The sequence below is a fragment of the Paramisgurnus dabryanus genome, chromosome 22 (assembly GCF_030506205.2).
Source record: "Paramisgurnus dabryanus chromosome 22, PD_genome_1.1, whole genome shotgun sequence".
NCBI lineage: Eukaryota > Metazoa > Chordata > Actinopteri > Cypriniformes > Cobitidae > Paramisgurnus > Paramisgurnus dabryanus.
The window spans coordinates 24989205-25001482 of record NC_133358.1 but is presented as its reverse complement, the minus strand read 5'-3'; the positions used below and the strand labels follow the sequence as shown (position 1 = coordinate 25001482).

General features: G+C 36.8%; 1 protein-coding gene across 1 annotated transcript in view; it reads left to right on the top strand.

Moving 5' to 3' along the window:
• Positions 1 to 12278, top strand: part of col11a1a (collagen, type XI, alpha 1a) — an 83101-nt gene that overhangs the window by 52369 nt on the left and 18454 nt on the right. The window contains exons 41-46 of the mRNA XM_065258485.1: positions 2478 to 2531; positions 4027 to 4134; positions 4261 to 4368; positions 8098 to 8151; positions 8330 to 8383; positions 8477 to 8584. Coding sequence (XP_065114557.1) covers positions 2478 to 2531; positions 4027 to 4134; positions 4261 to 4368; positions 8098 to 8151; positions 8330 to 8383; positions 8477 to 8584 — 486 coding nt within the window. The remainder of the gene's footprint in view (positions 1 to 2477; positions 2532 to 4026; positions 4135 to 4260; positions 4369 to 8097; positions 8152 to 8329; positions 8384 to 8476; positions 8585 to 12278) is intronic.

The window sequence follows — 12278 nt, the reverse complement described above, 5'->3', positions numbered from 1 at the left end:
AACACTTAACAGTTTTTTTCATGGAGTTTCAAAAGACTCCAAACGATCCCAAACAAGGTAAAAGGGTCTTATCTAGCAAAACGATTGTAATATTTGACAAAAAATTTTTAATAAACGACAACTCCTCATCTATCTCCGGTACTGTGATGCGCCACCGCAACATCACGTAATACGTCATCACGTCAAGAGGTCACGGATGACATATTTGAAACTACGCCCCAGTGTTTACAACAGTGGAGAAAGAGGACCGTTCGGACGTTGTTGTATGCCAAATTATACTAATTAATGTCTTTGTGTCAGTTTATTGTTTTAAATGGTCCGCAAATGTGCGTTTCATATATGTAACACGTGACCTTTCCACGGTTTTACACAATTACGTGAGGTCGCGCTTGGCGCATCACAGGAACGGAGATAGACGAGAAGTTGTGGTTTAAAAGTGCATATTTTTTATTTTTCTTGTCAAAAATGACAAACGTTCCGCTAGATAAGACCCTTATGCCTCGTTTGGGATCGTTCAAAGTCCTTTGGAACTCTAAGTGTTGAAACTGTTAAGTGTTGAGAGAAGTGTTAAGGGTTGGGGTCCATTAAAGTCTATTAAAATGAAAAAAATCCTAAAATGTTTTCCTCAAAAAACATAATTTCTTCTCGACTGAACAAAAAAAGACATCAACATTTTGGATGACATGGTGGTGAGTAAATTATCTTGATTTTTGGACTGATCCTTTAATATTTCATATTTCATAATCTCTCTCTCTCTCTCTCTCTCTCTCTCTCTCTCTCTCTCTCTCTCTCTCTCTCTCTCTCTCTCTCTCTCTCTCTCTCTCTCTCTCTCTCTCCCCTTAAAAGACCAAAAAGTGAAAGTGAAAAATTATTTTTGGGATAGATTTTGTGATAACCTATCCTTGAGGGCCTTTATTATCACTCCCTTGTAGTTTGAGACCCTTATTTGCATATACATGGATTCCACAACTCACTCTCTCCATACCAAGACTCACACACATACACACACAATCTCTCGTCGCCTCTTTGATTTTTACTGTGGCCCAGCTGACAGGCGTCCTGTGGGAGACCTCAAACAGCCTAATAAATATCAATCTGGTCTCGGCAGAAGCAGCAGGCAGACAGAGTTCTGTGGATCTCGCTCTCAAACAGGAGATTAATGAAACACAGAGTCAAGAAAGACCAAACCTGCTGTCAGTTTACTCTGTAATCCGTCCAAAAACAAAGATTCGTTTGGAAACAGTAGATGTCTAGCTTAATTATTTTGTCAGAGTTGCAGTCCCTCGTTCACTCATTTTAAACAAAAGGCTTTCAGTGAACCATCTTTTAGAGCTAATACCTTTTTTCGGAAGTTGTCTAGAAAAGAAAAACCATAGGGGTTTAGGTATCAGGCTCATTTTTATGTTGGGTCGGTTAGCAGTTATCTACTGTAGGAATGCCCTGAAAATGCCAAGAGCGTTTAAGGGTTTTGAATGAGCAAACACCACTTGCATTTCTTTCAGAAAATGTGACCCAGTCATTGAAAACCAGCAGAGCATTCGGTTAATATCATTTAAAGGGGCCATGTCACAAGAATTTTTTTAAGATGTCAAATAAATCTTTGGTGTCCCCAGAGCACATATGTAAAGTTGTAGCTCAAAACACCATATAGATAATTTATTATAACATGTTAAAATTGCTACTTTGTAGGTGTGAGCAAAAATGTGCCATTTTGGGTGTGTCCTTTAAAATGCAAATGAGCGATGAAGTGCAAACACCGATCACAATGATGGTGGTTTCATGCAATTGAAACTCAATTGTGCTGTGAATTATTTTCTCTCTGCACTAAATGGCAGTGCTGTGGTTGGAGTGGCAGATTAAGGGGGCGGTATTATTATAATAAGAGCTCCTTATGACATCATAAGGAGAGCCAAATTTCAACAACCTATTTTTTCATGTGCTTGTAGAGAATGGTTTACTAAAACTAAGTTACTGGGTTGATCTTTTTCACATTTTCTAGGTTGATATAAGCACTGGTGGCCCAATCATAGCACAAAATTCAGAAAAAGTCAGATTTTCTTTCCATGGCCCCTTTAATATTTAATTTTTGACACAGGTGGCGTTTAACACCTTTTCCATCTATGTTTCCTTTAATTGCTGTTATACTGTAAAAAGGTTCAGGGAATTAAGTAAAGTGTTTTTTTTATTCTGGGAAGCTGTTTGTGGGCTAAAATTCTCAAAAAAAAAAAACTAAGGACCCTTGACTTAATAGTATGTTCTGTGTGAATAGATTTTTAATTACTTTTGTCTACGCTTTTGTTACTTTACTTGAATGTTTTAATGCTGGTGTATTTTTACATGCCTTTGAAAGGAAGTAAATCACATCAAATAATGCAGAGCGGATATATATATATGCTGACGTACTGTAAACCTGTTCTGATTTGCTCATGTTTTGTTCTTTTTTCTCTTTTTCGTGCCCCCTCTCTCACCCTCCACAGGGTCCGGCTGGTTTGAAAGGAGCAGAGGGCCCTCAGGGTCCCCCCGGCCCCGTTGTAAGTACTCTGTTACTATGGTTTCTCATCATTTAATACAAAAAAACTCATTTTCCCAAAAGCAACATTCAATATTTAGGAGCTTCAGAGAGTTGAGGAAGTGGTCAAAAAGATCTAAGGCTTAAAAACACCATTAAGGATTTAAAAAGTGTGTACTTCACAGCAAAACACACACACACAAATAAAAAAGCACATTGTTGATGCGTACTCTCACTACAAAGCCTCTTTATAAACCCGCGTTTGCATGAGTTTACACTAGAGGGCGTAATCGTGACCAGACAATCGAGACAGATCCACATTGCCTGTGCGTAATTACTTCTCTTGACATTTTACACCATAGCTGGTTCATTACATTTCATAGGACGGGCGAGTTGCAATGTCTCCGAGACCTTGAATTAAACCAAATTTTTTCCTCGCTGATTCGTTTCTCTTGAGAAAATAGATAAGTATTGTCACCCTATAATTGTTCTTTTTTCGTACTTGACGGCGCAGGGCGAGATTAGAACGGACGGATGAAAAGTCGTTTGAGGAGTTTTAAATTCAGCTGTGTCACTTCGATAAAGAACACATTTGCATTTGTATGAAGATGCCGAAGTCTAAAAATGAAACCATGTTGAAATAGATAAAATGTCGGTGTATGTATGTATGCCAGCTTGTAAGGGTTGTCACATATATTTGGCACACAAGCTGTCCAAAAACTTACCCATACAGATGAATAGCTAAATCACATACCCATAGGGTTGTTTGGGCTCTCGATAAATTAAATCCTTGTTTGTCGAAGACCCCTTTAATGACCATTTTCCAGGAATGAATTAATTGCTGTTAATGAATCAATCGATTATAGGTTAGGGGGTCGAACAAACTGTGGTGCATAGATCGTCCAGCTTTTTTGTGTTATGGACAGATAGATCAACTTGTCGAGGAGAGGCATGTTATTACTTTTGTAATACAAGACTTACCTGGTATCTTAAAATGGATAAAAAACTATAAACTTTTTGGGCCATTTTGGACAGAGAAAGGGGGGATTTATATAACTTATGGCCATTTGGGTAACAACCCAGAACACATAAAAAACCTTAGCAAACGCATAACAATGCCTATGCTTTTTTGAATATCTTCAGAAATGTAACAGTCAAGTTCCTCAGCAAAATATCAGGTAAAGGTTCAGTACTTTTACAAAGATATGCGTCTTGCTTTCTGTGTATATTCGGGGTTATTTATGGAGTAGACAGACGTGGTATTCAGGAAAACATCTAAATATGGTTGGGTATTTTGGGGCTGGTGTAATCATTCAAAGCAAAGATTCCTCTACATCCTTGAAGGCACATAAAGATGTTGAAGGTTGCTTGGGAGTACGTATGAGTTATACCACATATGTAGATGCATGGTAATGTGGTGTGCTTCAGCAAATCTTGTAGTGGTAAATAAAAAAAGACATCTTCTCATGAAGTTTCATCATTGCTGTAACTGCTGTATGTTTTTGTGGCGGTCATAGGGTTCACCTGGTGAGAGAGGAGCAGCAGGACCGGCTGGCCCTATTGGCTTGTCCGGACGTACTGGACCTCAAGGACCCCCAGGACCTGCTGGAGAGAAGGGTGCACCGGTAAATGATCAATTTGCGTTTTTCATATCGTACAGAAGATGCATTATTTGGTGCCTGCTCAAAGTTAGGGTTAGGGGTCATTTGGCAAGCTTTCAGTTTAATTTTGCTTTTATGTTTGTTATTCAGGGAGAGAGAGGCCCATCTGGTCCAGCTGGTCGTGATGGAGTCCAGGGTCCAGTCGGTCTCCCAGGTCCAGCAGGACCTCAGGGTCCACCCGGAGAAGATGGCGACAAGGTAAATAAATAAGTTGAGACATTGCTGAACCCTAAAATGTTGCAAAGATATTAACAATATGATGCTTTTCTTCATGTGGCAGGTCACACAAACAATTTGCCAGCACAGAAATATAACTGATTTAACTTCATCTAGCACAAAGACTGACTAAATGAAAGAAAGCTTTATACCAACACAAAAAAAAAAACAGAGACCCAGCCAGTGGAAATGTTATTGCTTACAGTGGCACTTCTGTAGCTTAGAAGATTTGCTTTGAAGACGTTTATTAGTTTTTAGATGTTTCTCCTAATATTGTTTAGGATATAGGATATAGGGTGCATTTTGTCACTACACTGTAAAAAATTATTTTGTGGCTTAGTAAATTTAACTAAATAAAATGAGTAAATTCTATCAAAAGAAAATAAAAATAAAAAGTTTTTAACTAAATTTTTGTAAAAAAAAAAAATAACACAAAAGAGTTAAAGGAGTAGTCCACTTTAAAGATGGGGTCCATTGACTTTTAATAGTAGGAAAAAAATACTATGGGAAGTCAATGGGCCCCATCTATAAAGTGGACTACTCCTTTAAGTCATTCTAAATGAACACATTTTTTGTAAATTCAACTAAATTTTATAATTTGTAAGAAGGAAATTAAATTAATAATTTTGGGTTGAAACTACTTGAAATATTTTAGTAAATATAATTTACTAGGCACTGGATTAAAAATAATACGCTGGATTAAAATTTTATGTTAAATTTACTTTAAAAATTGCTTAAAATTCCATGTAAAACTTAATTAAAAAATTGCAATTGCTTAAATTGCTTAAAATTTAATGTAAAACTTGCTTAAAAATTGCAAAGCTTAAATTTCTTAAATAAAATCCATGTAAAACTTACTTTAAAAATTGCAATTGCTTAAATTGCTTAAAATTCCATGTAAAACTTGCTTTAAAAATTGCAATTGCTTAAATTGTTTAAAATTGAATGTAAAACTTACATTAAAAATTGCAATTGTTTAAATTGCTTAAAATTTCATGTAAAACTTACTTAAAAAAATTGCAATTGCTTAAAATTTCATGTAAAACTTACTTAAAATATTGCAATTGCTTAAAATTCCATGTAAAACTTAATTAAAATATTGCAATTTCTTAAATTGTTTAATATTCCATGTAAAACTAACTTAAATTTTTTTTTTAATTGCTTAAAGTTTAATGTAAAACTTCATTTAAAAATTGCAATTGCTTAAATTGCTAAAAAAAATCACGGTAAACTCACTTTAAAAAGTGGATACAAAAATGATGCACTACTTAATATTTTTTAGTAAATCCAGCATATTACACCATAGCTTCAATGTGCTTCGAAAGGGATGAGTTAGGTGTGTGTCCTATCCCAAATGACGCACTTCATGTAGATTACGGTCTTGTTGCCTTAAATTGCGCATGCCCGCTTAGCCTTAGTCAAGGGCAGGGCCGGAGTGGGGCCACTTTTCAGCCCGGGAGTTTCGTACCCAAGACCGGCCCACTTTTTCCAAAGTGTTATTCTAAATTAGCACTTTTTTCAAATTGGATAAATAAAGCAACAGTTCAGCTCTTACTATAGTTTCTATTAATATCATGGTTAAACAAATAAGGTAAAAGTTAAATAATATTTCACTTAAGATGAGAAGTTAACAAAAATATTCCTCTACACTCTAAAAAAGGCTGTGTTGTTTTTTACCCATAATGGGTAAATATTGGACAGAACACATGCTGGGTTAAAAATAACCCAATGTTGGATTGTTGTTATGCAACCATGGATTATAATAACCCAACAGTTGGGTTAAAACAACCCAGCATTGGGTCAATTTTAACCCAGCAGCGTGTTCTGTCCAATATTTACACATTATGGTTCAAAAATAATCCAGCCCTTTTTGGAGTCTATTCCACAAGAAAAGGTTGATAAATTATTAGCATTGCTAATGCTATGAGGGCTATGATTAATCAGATGCAAATAGAAACATAAAACCCAGTCCGAATTAACGTTAAAAAAGAAAACAATTTGACAAAAATATTGAATCCAATAGTGGGTAAATATTTAGCATAACAAGTGATTTATAAGCTTTTTTCGGCTGGTCATTTTTGACTGGGGACACAAAAGGCGTTATATGAACACAACCTGATTGTTACATAACTTTAATTCATATTGTTTACTCATTGCCTCCTCGTTTTTAGCGGGGAACTGGCTTATCTGCTGCTCAGAAGCTGCTTGCATAATATTTGCAAAGTCTATGAATCGTCATGTATACACAAAAGGCTAATATTTTAACTTAAAAAAATGTTGGCTTGTAAATAGTTTGACATCGGTATTAGCCGAATAATTGCGTTGCTAATGCTAATCATTACTAGGCTTATTTCTCTTTAAGTTACCTGTTGTTGTCCTCTTGAAAATAAATCTGTAAGTTTGGCACATTTGGCAGCATCATCCTCTAATGGATTTTTTCTTCAACCTGTTTTTTACGCCCTCCTCCTCTCAGACGCGTATTGTTACGGTAGGGCCGGCCCAGCCTACCGGAGAAAAGTTTTCTTGGACGCGCTATGGACCGAACCAACTCTATGGGAGGGGAGGCGAAAACTCCCTCACATGGTACAACCCATACAGAGGCTGCGCGCTGCAGTGTCAATGCGAAACGTGTGAAGTGTTTTTTAAGAGAAGATAGACTCACTAACGTGACAAATGTAAAAAAAAAAAAAAACTCGACCGGCCCAAAAGTGAAGCGGCCCACTGGGAATTCTCCCGGTTCTCCCGATTACCCACTCCGGGCCTGGTCAAGGGTCTGCACCACACATCATCAAAGTGTGGAAGTCCACAAGCCATGGACTGAGTCGTTGGTTGCAATTCACAGTCTCACCACTAAAAAATCGATACATTGGTCCTTGAAATCTCATTAATATCTAAGAGAAATCATAGAGATATTTTAAAGAGATGTCATCTGTGATTTATATTTCTTATGGGCACATGGCCTGTGTTGCTGCACTAACAGGCTTACACTGCACTTCTAAATCAGTACTTCATCTTCTTGCATAAGATAAAAACAAAAAAAATAGAAAACATGTCTTGAATTAAGTTTGTTTTGTTTTTTCAAAAAGTTTTATTTATCCTTCTCTTAAGTACAAAGCACACGAAACTATAAGTTCTCAGAAAACAAGTTTTAATATCTGATGCAATTTACCTCCTCGAGTAATCTCGTTTTATATCCCTTTACCGGAAAACAAGATTTCAAAAAGATTATAAAAGATTTCTTGCAGAATACAGCCAGTAACCAAATGCTAGTTTATATTTATCGCACCTCTTCCCAGAATTCCTCACCCGCAGCCACTTGTTGGGCACTACAGACCTGTAATCATTCTTCATCACTAACACACGAGCATCTGAAAAGCACGCCCATCTCTCCGTTGCTCTCCTCTGCCGCATATCCATCATCAGCAGCACAGGCAGTCTATAATGGAATTAGCACAGGGTACCATAAACGTTGTCTCTCCATCAGTATCCTCTAACAAGGTTCGCGGGCTTACGTGCCACGAATTTGTTGTAGCAGTGCTTTATCTGGCCATCATGGCTTGAAACCATATTTATCATAAAACACCATAGGGGTCAACTGCAATGTTGCATTTTATACTGCCCAGAAATTATTTACTTCAATGTCTTTTTCGATACTTTTTGTATTATTTTGAAGAACAATATCGCATGATTGATTTTTAAACTCATTTCTAGGGAGAAGTTGGTGAACCAGGCCAGAAGGGAAGTAAGGGTGACAAAGGTGAACATGTGAGTAAATCTGGACAAATAAACGTTTGATACCTGTATGTGAGAATCACACATTAAGAGTTATTTAATTGGAATAAGTTTCCCCATAAATACATTAGTATTGTTTTTGACTGTGTTTTTGAAACACATCCAGAGTTTCTCTCTTTCTGATCAATATCTTCTCTGTGTTGTCCACCAGGGTCCTCCAGGTCCACATGGTCTTCAGGGTACTGTTGGAGCTCCTGGGCCCGCTGTACGTCCTGACTTTACAACCCCATCAATATATTTTTTTCTTTACGTGTGCGGTAAAATATATATTTAGACTCTGACTAATTCAATTTCTCAGGGTGCTGATGGAGAACCAGGTCCTCGTGGACAGCAGGGAATGTTTGGACAGAAGGGAGATGAAGGAGCAAGAGGCTTCCCAGGACCTTCTGGTCCAATTGGTCTGCAGGTGAGTCCTGTGCTCCGACTTGTGGAGCATTGTGAATTCAGTCCGACTGTAACACAGATTAATACAGGACAGACTGGATGCCCCGGGCAGTAGATGAACTGGGAGGTGTTTCAGATGTGAATTGATTTCCTTTTGATTACCCCTCTGATGGAAAAAGCCCAGATTCACTGCAGACAGAGCGCAGTGTATTGCATGGACAGTTAAACCAGTTAGCTGTCGGTGCATTGCTGCTAATTTAACTTTGCCACTGATTAGCAGAATAATTAATGGGCAGAGAGAAATGAAGTAAAGGAAAATAAAGATAAATAACGGCCTGAAGCTGAAAGCAGTTGCAGTTTATTTGTTTAAAATGATTTTATTGATGGATGCATGTATAGTTAATGCCTTATGAACACCTGACTGAGCTTTAACTTTAGCGTGCGGACATTTTTCAGCTTTTTGTGAACATGTAAAAGTAATGCTTTGTTGACTTTATTTATTTAGGGGAAATTTGTCTCACTCTTTACATTTTACATTTACATTTATGCTCTTGGCAGACGCTTTTATCCAAAGCAACTTGCACTGCATTACAAGGGTAAACATTTATCTGTATATGTGTTCCCTTGGGATTGGATCTATGGCCTTTTGTGCTGCTAACAACACAATGCTTTACAATTGAGCTACAGGAAAACTGGACATTTATCTAGTATTTATTGATAATTTAAATGAATCATCTCATCTCTCTCTAATGCTTTAACAATATTACAATGAAGCCCGTGGTAACTACCAATTTACCATCCATCAAACTGTGATTCTGTTAAAGGAAGTCATTGCTGTAATGGAACCACATCGACTGCTTGTAGTTCTTTTATGCTACCAAATCTCTGTGGCATTTTATTCAATTGAGTTTTAATTGGGCGTAATGCACTTCCATTTGGATTTTATTAATTGCATTAAGTGAACTGATCCAATAGACATCAGAGCATTGCATGCACACCCAGTGTTTTGCCCTGATGAGAACTCTGCCATGTCATCAGTAACCTTGGGTACTGGATGAGTAAATATAAAAAAAAAAACTTTGTGGTTAGGCCTGTTATGATTATGACTGTATTGACTTATCGAACGATAGGTGAACATGACGTCGGTAGTTTTTGGAGAGGCGAAATATTACCATAGTGGGGTTTTTTTGTGCAAAAAAATTGATGTCATTAGCATTTTAGCTGATCGCAATTCCCTCTGTTATTTCTGCCTGCTGTCTGTCTCGTAAGAGTGACATACGCAACTAAGGGTCCACATGTCTGCGCATGTGCGGACAGTGACAGGCAAAGATAAAGCTACTTAAGCTGAAATTTCATTTTAAAAAAAAAGAAGCCAGGAACGTAAACAAGCCAGCATCTCTACTCTGTTCAAAAACTGAGGCAACGAAAAGAGCTATACAAATTAAAGGTCATCTGAAACATAACCATAGCATCTAGTGTTTAGATCTGAGGTGTAGCTATTATAGTATATAGGAATTCATTCAGCTGATCTCTGGGTGTGGCGCTACCACTTTTAGCCTAGCTTAGCACAATCCATTGAATCTGATTATACCATTAGCATTGCGCTAAAAATAACCAAATAGTTTTGATATTTTTCCTATTTAAAACTGGAGTCTTCTGTAGTTACATCATGTACTAAGATCGGTGTAATAATCAAGGACTTTACTGCTGTAACATGGCTGCAGGAGGCACAATGATATTATGCAGTGCCGGAAAATAGTCTCCTGCTATTGAAAGTTTCCAAGGGGACTATTTTCAGAAAGTGCGTAATATCACTACGCCTGCTGCAGCAATGTTACGGCAGCAAAGTCCTTGATTATTACGCCAGAATGAGAGGATAGTTCCTAGCCATATCTGCCTAGAAAATTGCAAGTTGTAAATTTATTTCGGTCTTAGTACACGATGGAACTACAAAAGAGTCGAAAACTCTTTTGTTATTTTTTGTGCCATGCTAATGGTCTAATCAGATTCAATGAATTGTGCTAAGCTATGCTAAAAGTGGTACTGCCAGAACTAGGGATGCTCCGATCGATCGGCCGCCGATCGGTATCGGCCGATAATGGCATTAAATGACTCGATCGGTGCTAGCTAAATCTGCCGATCTCATAAACCGATCTTTCTGTTTACTTTTGTCATCAAAAGGATCCTGAATGCGGCTGCAATTAAAGACATTTTTTACGTAGCGCGAGCATTTTTACAACCCGTTGCTCATGTGCGACGTGCAGATTTGTATGTCTCTCTTTGCTTTTACAGCGATATGCGTATGTTCTACGAGGACGCGCTCCGGTCAACAGCGCGAGGCGTCTTCACATCCCCATCAAACAGCTTATACAACACATATCTATCACGGACAATTGCATCCTCATGCCAAAAGTTTATTATTTGCATGCGTTTTAAAGTTTTGAGCGTTTAAACTTTCATTTTCCTCACAGCTGCTTGTCTGCGTTCAGCCGCCGCCCACACACAGCAGCCTGTCATCAGTGCACGTGAACAGAGCGATCTCTCTCTCTCACGTCTTAAAGCTGCAGTAACCTAATTCATCTCTCAATAAAATCACTCTCTGCTCTTGACTAAAGAACTTTTATACTACATACGAATGCGTGTATATTTAATTAATACAGTAAAGACTGTGAAGTGTTTTATTTTCAGTACTTTTACGAGACATAAGCCTTTTTAAAGCCATTTTAAATTTCTCTTTGCAGAATAAATATTTGTTGTGCTTATTTATTTGAGTCTCTATTAAAACAATAATATACCTAATTACTGCAAGTAATATAACAAAGGGAACATCCGTGGTATTATTTTATCTAGAAAAAATGTAACAGTTACAGTCATCAAAGAGCTTGCATATCAGCTTTAAAAAAAAAAAAAATCGGTATCGGCCGATCACAAAGATTACAAATCGGTGATCGGTATCGGCTGCAAAAATCCTGATCGGAGCATCCCTAGCCAGAACCGGAGAACAGCTGAATGGATTCCAAAAAGGTAAAAATCAAATAGAAAAAAAACTCTAAAGGAGCTGGAAAATTAGCATAAAATTGAAATGAAAAAAATTGAAATGAATATTTTATAATATTTATTTATGTGTTAAATATTTAGAATATTATTTTTCTAACATTCCAATTTCATTAATATTTCATATTTTTATCTTAATAATCTTAAAAATCTAAGTTGTGTTCTTAAAAAGAATGTACTTGCATTCTTATGCTATTTTATTGTCATATCTAATCTGTTTACATAAAATGGCATAAAAAGGACAACACTATCGACTATCACCATTATTTCTGGGGCAATTAACCGACCTATGAAAAGTATCTATCGTAACAGGCTCATCTGTGGTTCTTAATAGGTGAGGGATGGTGACAATAAGCAGACTTTCAATAGACCGTTTCAGATGCATAAACAAACAATTTAAAGAATCAATTAAAAGAGTCATAAAGAATCAATTATGTGCCTTTTTAAACTATTTTACTGATTTATCTATACACACGTTGGGCAATTTAACATCTTTTTATAATCAGCTAAAAATCCATATCTTCCCTAAAAACCTCACTTACTAATACAAAGTTTAATATCTTTTTCTATTTTTCTATCTTTAAAAATAAAAAACACTTAGCTATGACTGTGTCAGGCTTGATGAGACTAGTTTTAGTGCACTTATGTATTGCTGTTCTTGT